The sequence below is a fragment of the Monodelphis domestica genome, chromosome 1 (assembly GCF_027887165.1).
Source record: "Monodelphis domestica isolate mMonDom1 chromosome 1, mMonDom1.pri, whole genome shotgun sequence".
NCBI lineage: Eukaryota > Metazoa > Chordata > Mammalia > Didelphimorphia > Didelphidae > Monodelphis > Monodelphis domestica.
Genome location: NC_077227.1, coordinates 70,475,252 through 70,500,067, shown reverse-complemented (window position 1 = coordinate 70,500,067; position 24,816 = coordinate 70,475,252). Strand labels below are relative to the sequence as shown.

At 34.2% G+C, this 24,816-nt stretch overlaps 1 protein-coding gene across 23 annotated transcripts in view; it reads right to left on the bottom strand.

Moving 5' to 3' along the window:
• MYO9A (myosin IXA) overlaps positions 1-24,816 on the bottom strand; it is a 308,527-nt gene that overhangs the window by 171,818 nt on the left and 111,893 nt on the right. For 11 of the 23 annotated variants that reach the window (XM_056800401.1, XM_056800394.1, XM_056800439.1 and 8 more), the window contains exons 4-8: positions 22,139-22,201; positions 18,712-18,811; positions 17,167-17,223; positions 11,573-11,673; positions 8,864-8,990 (exon numbers count right to left, since the gene is read on the bottom strand). In XM_056800401.1, the coding sequence (XP_056656379.1) occupies positions 8,864-8,990; positions 11,573-11,673; positions 17,167-17,223; positions 18,712-18,811; positions 22,139-22,201 (448 nt within the window). The remainder of the gene's footprint in view (positions 1-8,863; positions 8,991-11,572; positions 11,674-17,166; positions 17,224-18,711; positions 18,812-22,138; positions 22,202-24,816) is intronic. The other 12 variants (XM_056800408.1, XM_056800406.1, XM_056800498.1 and 9 more) reach the window with 3 other exon arrangements.

Sequence of the window (24,816 nt, the reverse complement as noted above, 5' to 3'; positions counted from 1 at the left end):
GAGGGCAAAGGATTCAAGAAAGGGGACAGTATGCAGTTCAAAAACGAATGATTATTGCCTTGAAATTAGAAAAGGAGGGAAATGACATCAGAAATAATGGCCTCAGATAGCATGGAGGAGGAGGGATAGATGGACAAGTGGTCTCAATGAGGGCAAAGAATAACTTTTGAGAGTATGAGACATAGAGAGGTAGATTGATAAGATGTTGTGGTGGGATAAGGAAAAATCTTAGTTTCTAATCAAGGATGCAGAACATACTTTGGATAATGGCAATATCTAGTATGTGGTAACCAGTAAAGGAACAGGCTATGGGATTTTAAGGAAGATGAGGAAGTGGAAGGTTAGGCTAGGGAGCAGTTTGAGGGAGAAAAACATGAATACATATGACTATTAAATATATACTATAAATTACATTTTATAATATTAAAGTCATCTATTTTAAGGGCAGACATTGAGAAGGAGACTGTGGTAAACAAGATGCTGAACTACTGAAGAAAGAAGGGATAGTGTTCTGGGAACTGGTATAATCGAGAGCTGCCATAAATCATACTAAGAGGAACATGTATTTATTTGTTTGTTTGTTTGTTTGTTTATATGGACTTCAGAGAGAGTCTGTTGAATGATGGAACTAAAGGGAACATCTGAAATTGCCAATAAGGAGCAAGAAGCATTCTAATTCCCCTCTTGGAACCAGTGTATCAGGGAGTGTTGAGAGAAAATGCAGGCAAAGCTCTAGAGGACAGCAGGGCATATGCTGAGTGAGGCCTACTAGATGAAAGGACTGTGAGAGAAAAACATGCCGAATAAAGCTGGCTTACTATGACTGGGAATCTCAAAAGGCAAGGTCAGAGTGGCATGGAGTGGAAGGGGATGAGTGTGAGAGAAAAGGAGCACAGAGCTGGGGACAGTTTGCTCCTACAACGCTGCTAAACATAGAGAGATACAGAGAAAGAGCCATAGGAGTAGTAGTGGGCCACAAGTAAAGCTCACAGCCTCCAAGCAGTGGCATTGTTCATATTCTACCATTCTCCCTCTTCCTACCTTTACCAATCTAAACTGTACTGTTAAAATATGCTTCATGTCCCAAATACTTTAAGTTCTATAGTCATACTCACCTCTGTACTTAGAATCATAAAGATTTACAAAAGACTTTAGAAAAATCAAGTCAGATAATCTAGATGAAGAAATGAAGGTCCAGACAGTAAAAAGACTGCCTCAGTTAAAAGTGAAGTGATAGGTTTTGATCAAGGACACATGTAAAATCCAGTGGAATTGCTCGTTGGCTATGGGAGGGGGTAGGGAAAGGGGAGTTGTAACCAAGTAAAAATATTCTAAATTGGGATCACTTCCGGTTAAGATGGCGGCTTAGAGAAAGCTAAAGCTCAGATCTCCTGAAAACCCTTCCCGACCGATCTCAAAATATAAGCTCCTAAGGCGCCGAAATTCAAACCGATCAACAGCACAGACCCTTGGAACCCTCCTCCTCGACCTGGACCCGGATCAAAAGGTACGGCTCCCCTTAAAAGCCAGAACCCGAGATCACTCGGACCTCAGGGGTAGGAGCACAGAGTCCAAGGCTCCCGGAAGCCGCAGCCCAGCCGGGCTCAGAGAGCAGAACCCTCAGGGCCTTCTACAGTCCCTGTGAAAGTTACTGCCTGGGGCTTCCGCTGCAGAGAGCTGGTCGAAACAACAGCAACCCTCAGGGCGGGCAAGACAGCCTCATGGGCTGGATCCTGCTATCCAAGTCTCAGTGAAAGTCCTTGCCCTCTGAGCTTGGGCTAGCTGCAGCCCATCCCCCTGCAGGCCGACGAAACAGCCTCACGGCCAGCGATTCTGAAGGCAACTTCCGGAAAGCGAGCGGGGGGGGGGGGGGGGGGGGGAGTGTGGCCTCGTGGTCCAACCCTTCCATTCCAGTTCCAGTGAGGCATATTCAGTTTAACCCAGGGAAAGCTCATAGAACCATCTGCCCAGGACTAAAGCCTCTGAACACCAGACAGAGACAAGAAAAACTAATCCTCCACATTCAGAAATGGCAAACTCCACAGAACCACAGAAGCCCCAAAATACCAAGAAAAATAAGAAGAAAGGGGCGACTTTGGACACATTCTATGGAGCCAAAATACAAAATACAGAGCAGACAGAAGATAATATAAAAGAAAATGCTCCAAAACCTTCCAAAGGAAATGGAAACTCTCCACAAACCTATGAAGAATTTGAATCAGAAATGACCAAAAAGATGGAAGCCTTCTGGGAGGAAAAGTTGGAAATAATGCAAAAGAAATTCACGCATCTACAAAACCAGTTTGACCAAACTGTAACAGAAAACCAGGCTTTAAAGGCCAGAATCAGGCAGCTGGAAGACAACGATCGTGTAAAAGAGCAAGAATTAATAAAGCAAAGCCAAAATACCAAGAAATTAGAAGAGAACATAAAATATCTCACTGACAAGGTGATAGATCTGGAAAATAGGGGGAGAAGGGATAATTTAAGAATAATTGGACTCCCAGAAAAGCCAGAAATAAACACCAAACTGGACATGGTGATACAAGATATAATCAAAGAAAATTGCCCAGAGATTCTAGAACAAGGGGGCAATACAGCCACTGACAGAGCTCACAGAACACCTTCTACACTAAACCCCCAAAAGACAACTCCCAGGAATGTAATTGCCAAATTCCAAAGCTATCAAACAAAAGAAAAAATCCTACAGGAAGCCAGAAAAAGACAATTTAGATATAAAGGAATGCCAATCAGGGTCACCCAAGACCTTGCAAGTTCTACTCTGAATGATCGTAAGGCATGGAACATGATCTTCAGAAAGGCAAGAGAGCTGGGTCTCCAACCAAGAATCAGCTACCCAACAAAACTGACTATATACTTCCAAGGGAAAGTATGGGCATTCAACAAAATAGAAGACTTCCAACTTTTTGCAAAGAAAAGACCAGAGCTCTGTGGAAAGTTTGATACCGAAAATCAAAGAGCAAGGAATACCTGAAAAGGTAAATATTAAGGAAAGGGGAAAATGTTATCTTCTTCTTTTACTCAAACTCTCTTCTATAAGGACTACATTTATATCAACCTATGTATACTAACATGTGGGGAAAATGTAATGTATAAATAGGGGGTAAAGAAAGACCAAATAGAATAATCATTCTCACACAAAGATTCACATGGGAAGGGGAGGGGAAGAAAACTCCTATAAGAAGGAGAGGAAGAGGGGGGGGGGGGGTTACTTAAACCTCAATCTCAGGGAAATCAGCTCTGAGAGGGAAAAACATCCAGATCCATTGGGATCTTGAATTCTATCTTACCCAACAAGGGTAAGGAGAAGGGAAAACCAAGGGGGGGAGGGGGAGAGGGAGAACAAAAAGGGAGGGAAAGAGAGGGGGGAGGGGGAGGGAACAAAAAGGGAGGGACTAAAAAGGGAAACATCAAGGGAGGGGACAAGGGGGACTGTTTCAAAGTAAATCACTGGACTAAAAGGTAGAGCCGAAGAAGAAAAGGTTATAATTAGGGAAGGCAATCAAAATGCCAGGGAGTCCACAAATGACAATCATAACTTTGAACGTGAATGGGATGAACTCACCCATAAAACGTAGACGAATAGCAGAATGGATTAGAATCCAAAACCCTACCATATGTTGTCTTCAAGAAACACACATGAGGCGGGTTGACACCCACAAGGTCAGAATTAAAGGATGGAGTAAGACCTTCTGGGCTTCAACTGATAGAAAGAAGGCAGGAGTGGTAATCATAATATCTGATAAAGCCAATGCAAAAATAGACCTGATCAAAAGGGATAGGGAAGGTAATTATATTTTGTTAAAAGGGACTATAGACAATGAGGAAATATCATTAATCAATATGTATGCACCAAATAATATAGCACCCAAATTTCTAATGGAGAAACTAGGAGAATTGAAGGAAGAAATAGACAATAAAACCATACTAGTGGGAGACTTAAACCAACCATTATCAAATTTAGATAAATCAAATCAAAAAATAAATAAGAAAGAGGTAAAAGAAGTGAATGAAATCTTAGAAAAATTAGAATTAATAGACATATGGAGAAAAATAAATAGGGATAAAAAGGAATACACCTTCTTCTCAGCACCACATGGCACATTCACAAAAATTGACCATACATTAGGTCACAGAAACATAGCACACAAATGCAGAAAAGCAGAAATAATGAATGCAGCCTTCTCAGATCACAAGGCAATAAAAATAATGATTAGTAATGGTACATGGAAAACCAAATCTAAAACCAATTGGAAATTAAACAATATGATACTCCAAAACCGTTTAGTTAAAGAAGAAATCATAGAAACAATTAATAATTTCATCGAGGAAAATGACAATGGCGAAACATCCTTTCAAACCTTTTGGGATGCAGCCAAAGCAGTAATCAGAGGTAAATTCATATCCCTGAATGCTTATATTAACAAACAAGGGAGAGCAGAGATCAATCAATTGGAAATGCAAATGAAAAAACTGGAAAGCGATCAAATTAAAAACCCCCAGCAGAAAACCAAATTAGAAATCCTAAAAATTAAGGGAGAAATTAATAAAATTGAAAGTGATAGAACTATTGATTTAATAAATGAGACAAGAAGCTGGTACTTTGAAAAAACAAACAAAATAGACAAAGTACTGGTCAATCTAGTTAAAAAAAGGAAGGAAGAAAAGCAAATTCACAGCATTAAAGATGAAAAGGGGGACAGCACCTCCAATGAGGAGGAAATTAAGGCAATCATTAGAAATTACTTTGCCCAATTATATGGCAATAAATACAACAATTTAGGAGAAATGGATGAATATATACAAAAATATAAACTGCCTAGACTAACAGAAGAGGAAATAGAATTCCTAAATAATCCCATATCAGAAACTGAAATCCAACAAGCCATCAAAGAACTTCCTAAGAAAAAGTCCCCAGGGCCTGATGGATTCACCTGTGAATTCTATCAAACATTCAGAGAACAGTTAATCCCAATACTATACAAACTATTTGACATAATAAGCAAAGAGGGAGTTCTACCAAACTCCTATTACGACACAAACATGGTACTGATTCCAAAACCAGGCAGGTCAAAAACAGAGAAAGAAAACTATAGGCCAATCTCCCTAATGAATATAGATGCAAAAATCTTAAATAGGATACTAGCAAAAAGACTCCAGCAAGTGATCAGAAGGATCATTCACCATGATCAAGTAGGATTCATACCAGGGATGCAGGGCTGGTTCAACATTAGGAAAACCATCCACATAATTGACCACATCAACAAGCAAACTAGCAAGAATCACATGATTATTTCAATAGATGCAGAAAAAGCCTTTGATAAAATACAACACCCATTCCTATTAAAAACACTAGAAAGCATAGGAATAGAAGGGTCATTCCTAAAAATAATAAACAGTATATATCTAAAACCAACAGCTAATATCATCTGCAATGGGGATAAACTAGATGCATTCCCAATAAGATCAGGAGTGAAACAAGGATGCCCATTATCACCTCTACTATTTGACATTGTACTAGAAACACTAGCAGTAGCAATTAGAGAAGATAAAGGAATTGAAGGCATCAAAATAGGCAAGGAGGAGACCAAGTTATCACTCTTTGCGGATGACATGATGGTCTACTTAAAGAATCCTAGAGATTCAACCAAAAAGCTAATTGAAATAATCAACAACTTTAGCAAAGTTGCAGGATACAAAATAAACCCACATAAATCATCAGCTTTTCTATATATCTCCAACACAGCTCAGCAGCAAGAACTAGAAAGAGAAATCCCATTCAAAATCACCTTAGACAAAATAAAATACCTAGGAATCTACCTCCCAAGACAAACACAGGAACTATATGAACACAACTACAAAACACTCGCCACACAACTAAAACTAGACTTGAACAAATGGAAAAACATTAACTGCTCATGGATAGGACGAGCCAATATAATAAAAATGACCATCCTACCCAAACTTATTTATCTATTTAGTGCCATACCCATTGAACTACCAAAATACTTCTTCACTGATTTAGAAAAAAACATAACAAAGTTCATTTGGAAGAACAAAAGATCAAGGATATCCAGGGAAATAATGAAAAAAAACACATATGATGGGGGCCTTGCAGTCCCTGACCTAAAACTATATTACAAGCAGCAGTCATCAAAACAATTTGGTACTGGCTAAGAAACAGAAAGGAAGATCAGTGGAATAGACTGGGGGAAAGCGACCTCAGCAAGACAGTATACGATAAACCCAAAGATCCCAGCTTTTGGGACAAAAATCCACTATTCGATAAAAACTGCTGGGAAAATTGGAAGACAGTGTGGGAGAGACTAGGAATAGATCAACACCTCACACCCTACACCAAGATAAATTCAAAATGGGTGAGTGACTTAAACATAAAGAAGGAAACCATAAGTAAATTGGGTAAACACAGAATAGTATACATGTCAGACCTTTGGGAGGGGAAAGGCTTTAAAACCAAGCAAGATATAGAAAGAATCACAAAATGTAAAATAAATAATTTTGACTACATCAAACTAAAAAGCTTTTGTACAAACAAAACCAATATAACTAAAATCAGAAGGGAAACAACAAATTGGGAAAAAATCTTCATAGAAACCTCTGACAAAGGTTTAATTACTCATATTTATAATGAGCTAAATCAATTGTACAAAAAATCAAGCCATTCTCCAATTGATAAATGGGCAAGGGAAATGGATAGGCAGTTCTCAGATAAAGAAATCAAAACTATCAACAAGCACATGAAGAAGTGTTCTACATCTCTTATAATCAGAGAGATGCAAATCAAAACAACTCTGAGGTATCACCTCACACCTAGCAGATTGGCTAACATAACAGCAAAGGAAAGTAATGAATGCTGGAGGGGATGTGGCAAAATAGGGACATTAATTCATTGCTGGTGGAGCTGTGAACTGATCCAACCATTCTGGAGGGCAATTTGGAACTATGCCCAAAGGGTGCTAAAAGAATATCTACCCTTTGACCCAGCCATAGCACTGCTGGGTCTGTACCCCAAAGAGATAATGGACACAAAGACTTGTACAAAAATATTCATAGCTGCGCTCTTTGTGGTGGCCCAAAACTGGAAAATGAGGGGATGCCCATCAATTGGGGAATGGCTGAACAAACTGTGGTATATGTTGGTGATGGAGTACTATTGTGCTAAAAGGAATAATAAAGTGGAGAAGTTCCATGGAGACTGGAACAACCTCCAGGAAGTGATGCAGAGCGAGAGGAGCAGAACCAGGAGAACATTGTACACAGAGACTAATACACTGTGGTATAATCGAACGTAATGGACTTCTCCATTAGTGGCGGTGTAATGTCCCTGAACAACTTACAGGGATCCAGGAGAAAAAAACACCATTCATAAGCAAAGGATAAACTATGGGAGTGGAAACACCGAGAAAAAGCAACTGCCTGAATACAGAGGTTGAGGGGACATGACAGAGGATAGACTCTAAATGAACACTCTAATGCAAATACTATCAACAAAGCAATGGGTTCAAATCAAGAAAACATGTAATGCCCAGTGGACTTACGCGTCGGCTATGGGGGGTGGGGGGGGAGGAAAAGAAAATGATCTATGTCTTTAACGAATAATGCTTGGAAATGATCAAATAAAATATATTAAAAAAAAAATATTCTAAATTGGCTAAATAAAATTTTCAAAAAAAAAATTCAGTTTTTCTATAAATTAATTAATTAATTAAAAATATATATACATACATAAACAAAAGAAAAGTGAAGTGATTTGCTCAAGGAAAAAGTAGAGCCAGGATTCAAATCCACTTCTATTGAAGAAATGCATAATTAAAAATTCTAGTTCCATCTCATCTCACATTCCTCAGATTACCACCCCTGGCCAAAAAGAGAATGAAAAATGATATGCTAGAGGGTCTGTGAGAAAAGAGGTACCCTGATGCACTGTTGGTGTAGTTGGGAACTCATCTACTAATTCATGGAAGTGGATTAGAACTATGTCCAAACCATTAAACTGCACATACCTTTTGATCTAATATGCCTTCAGAAAGATACTTGAGTGGTTTGCCATTCCCTTCTCTAGCTCATTTTACAGATGAGAAACTGAAGCAAAGCGGGTTAAGTGACTTACTACAGGTCACACAGCTAATTAGGATGGAATGGAATTCAGAAAGATGAGTCTTCTTGACTTCATGCCTAGAGTTCTATCCACTTCACCACCTAGTTGTCCCACCCAAGTGTTATAACTGCTGCTAAAGAGCTTCAAGGGGGAAAAACAGCAATTCATGGAATCTACTAACTTTACATCTGGTTTGTAAATTGGAAAATTAAAAAAAAGCTTGTGTAGAAGAGGGAACAAACAGGTAGGCATCCTTTGTGATATAATTTTCCATAGTTTTTCTTTTTTTTATTGTCATGAATATCACAGATTTCTAGGCCTCAGACTCCAGTGACTGAATTTTTGTTCTAACATTTTTTCATTTAATGCATAATCTGGTTTGGGAAAAGGTATGTCTAATCTGCTTAAAAAAAAAAAAGTCTTACCTTCTGTCTTAGAATCAATACTGTGTATTGGTTCCAAGGTAGATAAGTATTTAGTAAGGATTAGGCAATGGGAATTAAGTCATTTGACCAGCGTCACATAGCTAAGAAATTTCTCTATCTGGGACCTCCCATGTCTAGACGTATCTTTCAATCCACTATGCTACCTCCCTCCCTCTCTATCTGGTCTTTAAAATAGTTCTGAAAAATTAAATACTTATAGAAACGAACATTTCTAAAATGAAAAATGACAGCATCCCACCTAGCATAAGCACATCATATAAACATTTTTAACACTCACTTCTAGTAATTCTGAGACAATAGGCAATACTTCAGGATTACAGATATCTATGGATTCATCTCGATATGTCTTCTTTTTGTAACAGATATTACCCAAATGTAATATTGCTGAGAGAAGAGAGAAAATTCTGTAAAAACAAAAATATTATACATAAGTTTTGATCATGCAGTATATTTCTAAAAACCAGCCCCCTCAAAAAAACCTTGTATATTTCATTTAAACCTTAAACCAAATAAAACAATCAAGAAAAAAATTTAAGACTTTATTTCCAATAGAAAATGAAATATGACTGAAATACCTTCAGTGTGACTTCTTATGATATACAACAATCAGAAATACAGTATATTAGATGATGGGAAAACACAGATTAGCAATTTGGGGTGTTTTTGTTTTAACACGTATGACATCAGACGTAACAGTTACAGATTTCTAGAATAGTAAAAATAAAACAAAATAATTTGCAATCTGGCACCCTGTTTATCTCATATCTGAAAATCCTGTTCAATTAAGATATAATGAAGGAAGAAAAGGATATAAGGAAGGAACAAATTCTGATGTCAGAATGCTACAATGCTCTATTTCCAATTCTATATGGACTCCTGCATATCCTTTCACTGCACTGTTACTTATTGTGACCATCCTATTAGTGGATGGGAGAGAGGAAAGAAAAAAGAACGAAAGAGAAAGTGGGCCCGGCTAAACATAATAGGTAACAGGTGAAAATAAAAACTTTTAACTGCTGTGTTTTGAGGGTGGTAGAAAGAATCAAAGGTTGGAGACAGAGAGAGAAAAATACAGTACAAGAATAGGAGGCAGGGAGGGGCAGGGGAGAAGGCTGAGCAGAGGTAATCAGCAAGTCAGAAAGTGGCTATGGCATTGTATAATCTTAGAAATTCATAAGTAGAACCCAGATCTAACAACTTCTGGCTCAAAAGTTTTCACCCCACTGTATCCAACTATAATGACTTTCAGGAAAGCCAAGACCAATTGCTTTGTCGCTCAGGAAAACCAGGCCTCAAACAATTACTATGATTAAACTAGGAAACAGACAATGCAGACATTAAATAAAACTTTCCAACAGGGACTCAAAAGGAAAACTGTTATAGCTTTCACCATGTAGAATAACAGGATAAAAATAAGAAAATAGTTTCATTAGCCAACATATTAGAATCCTTTGTGCTCTACACTTCTACCATTTTTAGATATACTAATCTTTAATATCCTATGTAATTTATAAAATCAAGAAAAGCAGGGAAGGTGGTTATGTACCAAGAAGGGGAAAAGATATGGGTGGTCTAAGTGCTGGCACCTGTACAATGCTAAAAAATTCAGGAAAAGGGCTGTATCTTATTGAGGAGGTCTTTTATGGATGAGTTATAATAGGCTAAAGATAAAAACCTACATAGAATAAAGTATAGAATTCCTATTCACATTTTTTTTGGGAGAGCATATCCCTATCAACGAATCATTTTGAATATAATGAAATATAGTCTTCCCTAGGTCTTCATTGCTATTGGCAATCACTTGGTCATAAGGCTTCAGTTTCTACCCTCAGCAAAAGTAAAGAGTGCTGGAGAAGTAGAGAATCACTTTGTTCAGCTCAAAATAATAGTTTCATGAATCCTTCTATTCTACTTTTAATTGACTGGTTGCTCATCACTGGGACTGTTTCAAAGTTCTTTTTCTCTTTGGAGCTGAGACTGGAAGGAACTATAGGAATCATCTTGCCCAACTGTCTCATTTTACAGATGAGAGAACTAAGGGCCCAAAGAGGTTCAATGATTTCTTCAAAGTTTTATAAGGGGGGAGGGAGGGAGGGAGGGAGGGAGGGAGGGAGGGAGAGAGAGAGAGAGAGAGAGAGAGAGAGAGAGAGAGAGAGAGAGAGAGAGAGAGAGAGAGAGAGAGAGAGAGAGAGAGAGAGAGAATTTGAATTTAGGTCCTCTAATTTAGCTATGTAGAAAATCTGGGCAAGTCATTTAATCCCAAAACCCCAGGCCTTGTTGCTCTTTTGCTTTGGAACCAATATTTAGTATTGATTCTAAGAGAACTTGGAGAGAGGGGGAGAGAGAGAGGGAGAGAAAGAGAGGAAGAGAGACAGAGAGACCACATCTTCAACTGTAAAGACATCTTAGTTTTGCCTTCCATACCAACAACTCAAATGCAATACATTTCAAAATAAGCTTCTTATCTTCCCCCAAACTATTCCTATTTCTGTCAGATTAAAATAATTCATCCAGCTCTCCATGTTTGAAACTTTGGTGCTATCTTAGAATCATCCATATCATTAACATTTCATATTAGATTGTTGTCCTATTAAAGTCTACCCCTTCAATAATTCCATTATGTTTCCTCTTACTTGTTCTTACTGTTTAACCTCCCTTGAAACTTATACCCCACTACCAGAAATCTTGTAAAAGTTTACTATAAAGTCTGCTAAGTACTTCCTCCACAGACTTTCCCTTTCATTTTTTCCTGCATCCTTTTAAAATTCTATTAAAAATTTACATTTCAAATAATTTCCAAGATTTTACCCCGAACATAACACTTTGAAATTTGGCTTTTTTTTCAACAGCAAACTAAACCTAATTTGCACTGTATTACATTACTAATATTCCAGAATGACATATTTTTAAAAGGTACTTCATAACATTGCTTCTAAAGAGAAAGAAGACTGCAAAGTTTATTTAAGAATTTATCAAATTAACTTACTGTCTACGGGTTTTGGGAAGAAATCCCACCATTTCCATTGCCAGCTGTAATCGTTCAAAATCATGCTTCAAATCCTCCCCATCAACAATGGAGCAGTCCTGCTAGTTCAAGAAAGACAAAAGAAATCACAATTATTTCCTTGATTTAAAACTAAGCATAGCTGATGCTTATAAGATAAAAAAGATAAGACAGAAATTGGCATATGTCTATCGAAAAAATTAAGTCATTGTTCCCATTATTTTGCTTATCAAAAATCAGAGACAAACAATGTTCACAACACCAAGAACTCTCCTTTAAAGTATTTTGACATTTAGGTTGATTTTGAATGACCTTAAATAATTTCCTGGAGGCATATACTTCTATTTATGTACCAATACCAATGATTGCATACTGTTTAGTTAATACAATATTGATCCCTGGCCTCCTTACATAACTGAGCAACCAAAAAAAGAATAACAATGATAGAAAAGTTATGTGTGTGAACTATAGTAATTTTCAAATTCCATAAAATCAAATGTGGTTGCCCATGAAAATCATTTCTGTAATAAAAACACAAAATAATATGATAACTATTTTAAGTATATTTCCATTTAACTTTCCCCTAGGCAATAAAAATTTATTCTAAGTTGAACAAAATTGTTTCTTTGTAACAAAATAATTCAGTGATTTTTAACTTAGAATAATTTCATTATTATAGATTATTCTGCTTTGGAAATTAGGAATGATTTTAGGAATTTATTTTGCCATAAAAACACACATAATTGTTCAAATAAATACTTGGAGACTGTGAATCCAAGATTGAGTGGCATGTTTAAAATGTTTTAAATCCCTAGGATAAAAAAATCCTTTAGGTGTTTTGTTTTCCTCATAATTCTTAGAGAACTTCATTTCATGTCTCCCTCAATGATCATTTTTTAAACCGAAAATTATCTGTTCAAGTAAAAACAGAAATGCAAAAATTATTCATTGGCTCCTTTTATGAGAAACAGAACATACTTTTTCACCTAAGAAATTCCTACCTGAAGATCACTAATTTTATAAGTAAATATACTCCTGAATCAAGCAAAGGAAAAGTATATACTTCTATTGAAATAAACAGAATGATGAAAATATAAAGATCCTTTGGCTTGATGACTTGATTTTTTTAATCATAATAATAACTCTAAATTGTGAAAATGTAAATGAAGACCTAAAATATGACAAATGTAAAGACCACACACAAAAATGGAAATACTAATATAAAGTAATACAGTAAGAAGTAGAATAAAGAGCATATATAAAACTCCATTCAAAATGGGAGCTGCCGGAAAAAGGGGGGAGAGGGAGAGAAAAAGAGGGAAGGAGGGAAAGAGGGAAGGGGAGGGGGGAGAGAGAGAGAGAGAGAGAGAGAGAGAGAGAGAGAGAGAGAGAGAGAGAGAGAGAGAGAGAGAGACAGACAGAAGACAGACAGACAGAAGACAGACAGACAGAAGATAGACAGACAGAAGAGAGACAGAGACAGAGAGACAGAGACACAGAGATAGAGAGAGAGAGGGAGACAGAGACAGAGAGACAGAGACAGAGACTACTTAAAGGGGAAGAAAAATGACAAAGAAGGAATATGTATTATTTTGTTAAAGTATATAAACAAATGTAATTCCATTGAATTAAAGTTATATAGTTTGTCATTTTACATGTAATAATTACTTAGCTAATTAATGATATTAGTTGAGAGTTTCTAATTAATTTTAACCCATGATTTTAAATAATGGTTAAAAAATTCTATTGGAATAAGAATTGTGTATGATATCAAAAAGATAATATATCTTTGATGTTAATTTTAACCCCCCCAAAAAAAAATCTGTTTCTATTATTATAACCATTAGTTACTTGCAATTTCATGCCTTGGAAACCTAAATAAACAAATTCCATATGATAATTAGGAGTAAATCTATTTTTTTACAATTATTCTCACCTCCTTTAGTTACTATAACTGAAAGTTAGTTATGAAAGGTTAGTTATGACTACAGCATTACTCTATATTCTCTCAAAAGATAACTGACATTATCCTATGTCTCAACAGAAATTTAATGATGACTTAAAAAAATCTCTATGTATGTACATATATATGTATAAAACCCCTCCAATAATTTTATCGTTTTTAGGGGGGAAAGTCTTATATATGAAATCTCCTAAATACTACAGTCTTTTTAGGTCTAGAATTATCTGCTATTTATCACTTAAGTTAAATGGTTATCATAGTTTGCTCATCCATAAAATGGTCCTCATCCTAACCTCTAAGGTTTCTTCTAGGTCTCCTTTTCTAAACTTTATCTTAAAAACAACAAACAAACAAACAAACAAACAAACAAACAAGAACAACTGAAATGTTCATTTCCAGCCAGACTAACAATTGATAGTGAAGCAGTACTTTCAAATTCACAAACAGCTCATTAAAAAAAGAACATACAGCAAGTAAAATGTTTAACATAGTTTCACATAAATGTCAATCATTTTCAAGTAAGCAATCATTATACCATTCCACCATTATATATTATCTTTCTAAGTCCTATTTACTGGGTAAAAATAAATTTTTAAAATTAACTTTTTAAGTCAGAGAAATAAGTTAATCTTTCTCAGACTTTGAAATTTCAACATATAAATTGTCTAGCTAGTCAACAAGGGAACCCCAAATCTCCTAGTAAATTTTCGAGTTTCGTTTTAATTTTAGACAAACCATATTAATTAGTTCTTTAACAAAGTCATGTTTTAAAACAATAAATGAGAAATTTTCTGTTGTAAGACCTGGAGACGGCAAATGAAATATTAGTAAAAAAGACAGTAGAACTGATAGAAAAGAAAAAAATTAACTACTTAGGACTTATTTTTAAATTATTGTAACCAAAACTGAATATTGAGATTTGTGAATAACAATTGTGACTACATAGCAGTTTACAATGGTGCATAATTACTACAGTAAACAATATTTCTACTTCACAAATGTTTTAGATAACAAATATTCACCAAAAAAAACCCACTCATTATATTGTCAGTATCTTCTAATATCCCTCCAATGACATTAGTTTTTTAATCAAAACTGTTTTGCTTTCTCATTTGTCAGATAAGGGAGATGAGACGCATATAGACCTGGCATCTTCCTATCTTTTTTCAGTCTTTTTCCAATTTAAACCCTTATCTCTCAATCTCTATGTACTCCATGATCCAGAGACACTGATTTAAGCTCTTCTTTCTACATTACACTCCATAACCTGAACCCTTCATTTTTACTGACAGTCTCTTATGCCTGGAATGCTTTCTCATTACCTTTACCCCTTGGCTCTTTTGAAGACTGCACAAATTCTACCTTCTCCAGGAGGTCTTTCTTACATGCCCTCTTCCCTCTAATGCTTTCCCAGTGAGATTATCTCCTATTTACTATATTCATAAATACATACATGTGTGTATCTTGTACACGTAATTGTTTCCACTTCTCAGCATGTCAGTTCCTTGAGGAGAGAAACCCTGTTTTTGCCTTCCTTAGTATCCTGTGAGGGCTATATAATATGTGCTTCTGCATTTAACCTGTCGCAATGTCATTTTGGTTTAAAATATGAAGAAAATCCAGCTTCGTACAGTTTTGTAAGTTGGAAAAGAATATTGTAATAGGAAAATAACATCTTAGCATTATTATTAAAAGTAGTTTTGTTCTCAATGATCCTCTGAAAAAGTCTAAAGGACTCTTGAGGTCCTCAGACCACAGTTTAAGAAAATAGTTTTGAAATAGTTTAGAGAAATTCTTTTACAGATAATTGATATTCTAATTAAAATCTGAAGAATCTCTCCCTGGCAATATTTTGTTAGTATAGTGCTTTTTTAAATTTTATCTTCATGATTTTGATTTTTCATTAATTCAACCCATGCCAATTTGGTATGAATTAAGCAAAAATAAAGTAAACCAAGCAACTTAAAAGTGGCTGTTGGTGTGGTACACAGGAAACCTGAAGTTCTCCAAGACCACGTTCAGTTCAAGTCCTATATCTGACACATATTGTCAATGGGCCCCAGGGAAAGTCATTTAACCTTTCATTACCACAGGCAACCTGCTTAAAATATAAACTGCAAAGATGAAAACCTGTATTAGTAGAGGGAGTTTTCTCATTTAGCTTAATGTCACAGAGGTTTTCCAATACCAATTCAAACCCCGATCAAGTCCAAAAGAAAAAGCAACACTTAAGCAATGAGTAGTTTCCTTGATGAAAAAATGACACATTTATTCTCTCACTTTGAATAATTTTTAGCACTGTTTTCTTACTCTATAAATAGCACATAATATAAGTTGTTAATATTTCTACTATAGTTTATCAAACATATTAGAAAATTTGGTAAATCGTTTTAAAATGAGCACTATTACCATTTGACTCAACACATTGATTCTTTCAATCCTTTGGGAAATAACTGTTAAACATTTCTGATATGGTAATAAAATGTAAACATTTCCTTTCTACCATGAAGTGGGATAATATTGGAATCATTGTTAAAATTCTTTGAAATAAATTATATTTTCAATAAATAGAAAATGAATTATCACAAACAACTGTAATTAAAACAAAACATTCAAGAGCAAAGAAAAATGAAGGGACAGAACATAGATGAACATCTAGAAGCATATTAATTGAAAAGATGACGTATTACTTGTTTCCACATAGAAGGTCAGGAAAAAGAAAAGAATTACTTATTCCTTCTTTATCAAATTGTTTTTTACTGTAGCTATTTCTTCTCAGTTGATATAACAAATAAAGCTAAGTTTGAAGAAGGGCTTTATTTATTTAGGCCAAAAAATTATGGGAACTATCATTTCATTCTAATTTTTTCAAGACTATGTTCTATAATTTCAAGAAAAATTTTTTGAGAGATATAAAATTATTTTCTCTCAGAATGCAAAGATGCAAAGGATATTTTGAATTTGTTTCTCAAAACATATGACTGAAGGAACTTTAATACATTAAATTTAATCACTACCCAAATATGAAGATAATGTGTTCTATGAAAAACAATAAATCTATTGACCAAAAATAATCCTGATGAAAATAAGACTAAAAATTAAGCACAAGATTGCTGAATAGAAGCAATACAGTAATACCACTTAATAGTTGAAGCAACCTTTTAAGAGAGGAAAACAACTACTAATCATATTATAAATTTCTTATTTTCCACTAGACTGAATGACTCAAAAATTTAAATTCAACAAATTTTTAGAAACATTCACTAAATTCAATTTTTTTTAATTTCACTATCATAATATAGAGTGACTTTAGGGGTCATCTTTAACTCTTAAAAATTTTACTTTATTATCAAAAGCAATTTTTCTTAAAACAACATTTCTTTTGAATCTGGACTGAATCCTAGCTTTAAGAATTAGTTAACAACAACAAAAAAAAATACAAAATAACATAACTTCAACCAACCATGCATATTGGGCAATCTAAACTATCATTAATTATTATGGTTCTGGCTTTATATGCTGATTTCCCAAAGTTGTGAGATGGATGATAATCAAATGAGCAAGGTTAATACCCTTCACCAGCAACACAGACTACCTGTGTACTTGTACTGACCGGTTCAGAGTCATAGTAATAATCATCCCAGCTCTGTCTGAGGGGTTTCTTTGTCATCTGAAAACAAGGCAAATCCAGTTAGGTAGAGATAAAGTAAAACAAACCTTCCTGACCATCTTTTAAATTAAGTAAGCATGTAGCACAGCTACTAGCAACATAAAAGTAATTTTTGTACAATAAGATTGAAATGAGAAACTTAAGATTCTGGGAAATCATCCACCAAAATATCAACATTTCTTCTTACACTGATTTTTATAACAACATACTTAAGTTCTAGATCCTGTATGTCCAAATAATAGATAACAGGAATATAGTTTTTTATTACAACAGGCTAAGGGACACCTAAGATTAACTCATTTGGGGAAAATGTTTGTCTCTAAAAAAGTATAGGACTTCATAGAACTATGAATTTCTGAAGAAATATACACAATTCTACTTTAACAAAAAATTCTACTTTAACAAAAAAGTTAAAGTACTACTGAAAATGTAATAATATTCAGTTATAGTAGACCATGCTAAAAGAAGTACTAGTAATACAGCATACAATACTTTGAAGGTAAGTTACTACTACTCTCATTACTATAACTATATCCTAAAATAGCCAAGTTGCTACCAAAATAAAATATTTGCTGTAGAGCAATTACTCTCTTAATTTATAGTAAGCAGTTCTTTACAGATACCTTATAATATTCATGTTAACAAAACTTTAAGCATGAAAGTATTCATCTTACTTTTATCAGCATTTTAAAACAAAAATATTTATCTTCAACATGAATATATCATTAATCTCATAAAGAGTGAAGCATACCAAATTTAATAAGGTTATTTAAGAATTTCACCTAACATAATAATCAGAAGTAATATGTGAGAGTCTTTGCAACTACTCTACTGGCAAAAAAAATGTTTAAATCTGCTTTGGTAAATATAATTTCAAAGAAAGAATTAAAGTTTCTAAGTGGCTTATAATTGACAAATTTCATTTTTACAGCAGTGACATTACTTTGTTAATAATCATGGTATAAGTAATACTTCTATATCCACATGTGCACATACATATATAAATAGATACATATATAGTTAAAGGAAAAAATAGTTAAGCCATCATGAAACCATTTAAGGAATTAGATATTAAAGACCTGTTAATAAGTAAATAACATTTTACATGCAAACTTGGCAAAAGATAGACACTCATCATTAGTAACAACATTGAAACTACAGAAAGTGGTGGATATTTTCTACTCCTCCCATGACCCAGGAGTCCAGACTGTATAGTTTGTTGGTCCATCAAAAAGATTACAAAAATAGTAAAACTATAACATAAAAATCCTTTTCAATGTTAAATACATGCAAAAACAAATGTTATGAATTATCCTAAATTTCAGATATTAGAAATGTAATAGGCAGACTAAAAATTTTATAAAATTGGGATTTTAACAATTCTATTCAGTAACTGTTGCCTACATCAAAGGACAAATACTAGTAAAAACAATATGTTTATTACAATATTCAATTTTGGAAAATGTTTTCCTTCTTTCTAAGCCCCACCTGGTTGAGGTAATGATACTCTTCAGGCTGCTTAAGATGGAATGCTGCCCTTTCTTCTTCGCTTGCTCCTGCCAGTAAGTAATAGAATACATGGTAGTTCCTGTCATAAAAATGAAATTAAAATCTGTCATAACATACAGAGACATTATATGATTCAAAAGCAATTTCTTTCTCTATTTTATATATATACACATAATGAATGAACAAACATTAAGGAGAACAAAATTAAAAATCAGTCTAACACTAATTAATGTTGAGGTCTAATCTCAACCTTGAAAAATATTTCTTTCTCAGTAGAGAGATGAGGGGATGAATGTGAAAGTATGATGTATGCTGTCACAAACAGTGGCTGACATTGGTTTTGCTGATATCTTTCTGTACTAGGGAAAGTAGGGGGTGGGGAGAATGTGGAGATGTTAATGGGATATAACTAGTAAAAAAGGGTATCATTAAACTTTTTGAAAGCAAGAACTTATAGAAGGACATGGACACAATGAGCAGAACTAGGAAAGAGGAGAGTATCAGCAATCCTCACAGAAAGAGACAAAAAAGAAATGTAGATCATTTAGTAAGAATAAAAGACAGCAAATGGAAAATTCAAGTACTCAACAAAAATATGATGAAATCAAGAAAATCTCCCATTACATTTGATAAATTCCTGAAGATGGACAAAAGTAGGGAAATGAGGTATGCAGGATGAGAAAGCATATGTGGGTTGTCTTTTTTTCTGAGATCTAAACTGGTGTCCTGGATCAAGAAGAGCACAAACTCCTCTAAAGACACACAGGAGTTGATGTGGATAGTTTGTAACCCCACAGGGAGAAAACCACAAATCTACTGAAAGTGTGTACACTGTAGTTCTGCTTATGTTTTCTATTCTTTGTCTTACTTTAAGGTCTTTAAATTTTCTCTACATTGTTCACTTCTGTCATTTCTTATAGCATAGTAAAATTACATTCTCTAAATATAGGATAATGTTTTCTACCATACAAGGGTCACATGGATTATTTCCACATTTTTTGTATATTTATTTAATGTATAGGCTTCTTTTTCCATAGGAACAAGAAATTTAGAAAAAAGTCCTAACAGGGAAAATCACTAGATTTCAAAGGAACAAAGTAGTTTTGTGGTTTTGAATTAATGGGATATTAATTTCCTAAAGGATACTTTTCCCATTCAATGTTTTGCCAGTAATAGAATAGCATACATGTTTCTCCAAAGTTAAATTAGCACTGAATTAATAATTTTTTAACTTAAAAAACCTGGAAGGATAAGATTTTAGATCTAAAGCTGAAGGGACATGAGAAGCCACCAATACAGTGTCCTCATCTTACAGGTGAAGGAAGCTGAGGGCTTTAGGTTTAGTGACTTGTTCAATGTGCACAGATATTCAAGTATTGAATTAAGCTATTCCCCACTACCCCTTTTCTCCAGAACTTGGTGGTTCTGATCATTACTTATCTGACAACTGTGAAAGCACTTAATAAATCTGCAGATCACATTAGGTAATCCTGTTACCTTTACTATATTAGCTCAACAAAGTCATGTATGTTAGGTCTCTCCAATTATTTAATACATTTTTTATAATTCTGTTAAAATTGCTTTTTTATATTCTTCATGCATATTTATAAATGTCTAAGAAGAGAAATGGTAATACCTAAAGGTTGGATATATTTTAACATAATTGTGATTATTACTTTCACCTAAAAATTTATTCTGAAATTTTACTGATATACAGAACTATTTACATTTTTATGAATTTGTATTATAATAAGCTTTAATGATAAAGCAATTTCTTATTTGTTTTCTGTTGTCTTTGGTTTTAAAAGTTATCTCTCATAGCAGCAGCAAATAAAGATACTTTATCCTTTTCTTTCAGCTTAAACTTTTTAATTTCTTCAACTTGCCAAAAGACAGAATAAACATTCTAAATCAGTCAAATCATGATGGTGCAAGTAGAGTATCCATATATTCATATTCTTAGAGAGAAAGGCTCTAGTGTTGTTATTATTCCCTAATATATAATGTTGTTTCATGTTTCAAATACATATTTTCTATGAAAAACTTTTCAATGCTTGTAATATAGCTATCTTTTATAAAAGTCTCCTGAAATTAAACATAATTTTACGATTGCTTTGAAGTTTATTACTGACAAGATTATATTGATTGTTTTCTAATACTGGACCACCTCATTTTCATTTCTTACATAAATCTCAGTTGACCAAAATTAATAATTCCTTAACATATTACTGTAATCTATTTACCAATGTTTTAGTATTTTTGAATGATTTCTCATTAATAATGCAGAGCTCTATGCATTGGCAAAATTTTAATCCAGGTCTTTTGACTCTAGTTATTATCCTCTCTATACTCCAGGCCATGCTATCTCTATATTACTAATGAAAAATGATGCAAAAATACTGTAACATTGGACACAGCTCTGTTAAATCACTTAATCTCTAGCTAGATTAAATAAAGGATTTCTGTAGTCACAGAAAGACTGTAATCTATACTGATGGAAAAACTTCCCACATTAAGAGCAACCCATGATAACAAAACAAATCTTTTATATATCTTTGTATTCATTGATGATGTTGATCTATACAATCTATACTTCCCTTTGTCTTATCCCTGTTATTTTTTGTCAACCAGGCCATTTGCCTTAGGTAAAGAATAATGGAGGACTCTATCCTTCTCTACTTGGAAGCAGTGTATAAACTGCATAAAGGCTGAATACTGGTAAATTCACAGGTGAATTCAAGTACTCCCCATAAATTTTTACCTAGAAATCCAATTTGGGAAATCACCTTGTTATTTTAGTAACTGGCTATTTAGTGTATATATAAATAAGCATCTTTTTTTCAAAATCAGTCCCCTATATATTCTAAATTTTGTTGGTTACATACCTAATATTTGTTTTGATTTCATCTTCACTTGTTATGATCTCCCTCTTAACAACTTTCACCAGTACTAAGCTATTAGTAGTTCTTATATTTATTTAGGGTAAATATTTGCAATGAGAATTAATTAATCCTTTGTAAGATATCTTTTTCTCAGAACAATATATTTCCATACTTCTGTTAATCTCTCTACTTCTACTTTGCTGCTTCTATCCAAATAAGCATGTGTTTCTTTATCTATCGTTAGCCATGCTTCTTGGTTTCTATGTTGTTGTCTTCCCCACTGGACTGTACATATTTCTGTTACCTGTGGGGCCAATGGTCCTGCATCACTGAAAATCATCTCCCATTTATATCTGGGACACGGTCACTGATAGAGATGTGATGTTACATGCAATATTAAGAAGCATGTGCAATAAACATGTCATATTATTTTTTAGTAATATTAGTAGTATCTAAGTAAGCATAATTGAAACCTAGAAAACTAAGGATCTGATTCAGAGTCCCTATGAATGTAAAGTACCTACCGTTCATTGTGTTCTTGATAGACTAATCTAGATTTCTCCAACAGATATTTTTCAACATAAGCTCTGCAAGGAGGAAAATGGTGATAAAATTATTAATAAAAAAAATAACATATGAGCGATAGCATTTGTATAATAGAAAACATAATTATATAAAAGAATATATGGATTTTTATGTAATTTTCATTAAGTTTTTTAATACACTTTATTCTATCAATTACTTTTTGGTTCTGGCTGCTATGAAGTCTAGAGCCTTCATGTATTTACAAAATCATATGTATAGTCCATAATGACATTAAGTAAGTTCTTAGCAGCATATTTCCAATCCATTAAAACTAAATTCAATTGAATTGCAAGTTTCCTCTTTATCAGAATCCCCAACTTCCCTATTTGGTAAATATGTAGTTTATTTTTTCCCTTATCGTTGATGGAATGTGGCAAGTTATGTAATATATTGAGGCTTTTTCAAGCAACTAACAAGTATGTATTAAAAAGTTATCCAAGATTCTGGAGACACAAGCACAAAGAATTAAACAATTGAAACTTGGGTGGAGCTTCTTGGGGGGGGGGGGAGGGTGAGCAGAGACAACAAATATATTAAAAACACAGCATAACAATGAACTGAATAAAAATAAGTAGTTAAATACAAAGTAGCCTAAAAGGGAGGGTATCAGTAGTTTAGTGGATCAAGAAAACTGTCATGCACAAGACTATACTTAAGCTACAACTTAAAGGAAGGGACATCCTGAGGATGAAGATAAAATCTGAGGGATGTGAGATGGAGAGGAAAAGAGAAAATTCTGGATAGATGACCTCATTTTCATCAATGAAAAATGAAATTATATGCTCAGTAGGAAGAGAGGAGTGCAATGAGAGACCTGAAAAGAAATAAGAATAGTTGAAATAATATTAGGAACCATTTCTAAGGAGAGTGAGAAAGTGAATTGATCAGGGAGGATAATCAAATGATCTGTGCTGCTGCAGTGAGAGACCATTTGAGAGATAATGTGTATTTGTATTCAACCCAAAAAGCACAATTTCATGATTTCTTCCAACTCTGTTCTGAGCTACATGACTAGGAAGAGGTAAGGTAGTGGGAGTAATCCAGGTTGAGGTTTGGCAAAATGCATATAGCAACAGGACAAGGGAGCAAGGGCTTTGAAAGTAGAGAAATAGTATAGCAGTGAAGTGGTTCTAAGGTCAAGAGAGAAGAGAGGTCATTATAGCCAGAATCATTCCAGAGATGATGAAATGACCACAGGGAATGGAAGACAAGATGAGAATGATGAACACTTAAGAGTCAATAAAGCATGACTAAAAGACAAAATGATAAAAATTATCATCAGATCAAGAAATTTTGGAGTTTATGAACATGCAAGTACATTATTTGTGGAGGATATTGAGATCAATGATATGATCTCTTTGTGGAGCTGGAATGGAAGAGTAAACTTTGTGTATTTAGTAGACTGAGAAGTTAGGCATATTTGAGGGAACAATTTGTATAGTATGGAGGCAGGAATTGGAGACAAGATAAAGAATTTGTCAGGTAATGAAATAAATGATGTTGAAAGAATATTATAAAAAAATCAGTAGAGAGCGTCCAATAGGATTTGGATTATATGATAAATTTAGATAGTGTGAATGTCAAAGGAAAAAAATGTACTAAACGACAACATTAGAGAGAAACTCTGGAAATGGAACTAGGAAACAAGAAATACTGAAACAGACCAAAATTAATGAACAGGTGACCTAAATATACATTTCAAGGTAGGAGGCAGACTTTTTTTTAAAAGTTGTTTTATTAAGGCCCTTTCTTATACCACTTGTCACTTTTTAATGTTACATCTTCCCTCTCCTAAAGAACCTTCACTTATAACTAAATAAGTACAGTTAGTCAAAACAAATCAATACACTAGCCATTTCTGAAAAAGTATACTTTACTCCACATCATTAGTCCAAAGTTACACTGCAGAAAGGCAAGAGATATGTTGCACCACTGATCTGCTTAAATCATAGCTGGTCACTATATTATTAATAAGAGTTCTGAAGTCTTTCAGTTTTGCTTGATATTGTATATTCTTTTTGAGGAGTGATGTCACAATTAGTGGAATTGGGAGAATAAAATCTATTTGAGGAAAATAATTTGAGGTACAGTATTATGAGAGATGAAAATTGTCTTAAAGAAGTGGCAAATATCACTTGAAGGAAATGTCTGAATACTACTCCTAAATAAGCAGATGTTTTTCGATAGAATGCAGCCAGAAAAAATGCCCAGAACTGAGATATGAAATGTCTTGATTCTGGAATAACTAGGAGGCCAGTGTCACTGGCAGAAGAATATGTGAGGAGTAAGGTAGAAGAAGACTGGAAAAGTAGATAAGGAGAGTTAAGTCATAAAGGACTTTGAGTCAAACAAGGAATTTAATTTAATTCAATCCTCAGAGGTGACAGGAAGCCAGTGGGGTTTGATGACTAGAGAAATGACAGTCAGATTTGTACTTTAGGAAAATTAATTTGGTGGCTGAATGGAGGACAGATTAAAGTGGAGAGTGACTTGCAGCAAGAAGACCCATCAGCCACCATTGCAACAGTCTAGAGATGAGGTAAGGAGGGCCTACACAAGAGTTGTGGGAATGTCAGAGGAGAGAAAGGAGTGTGTAAGAGAGATGGTGAAAAGGTAA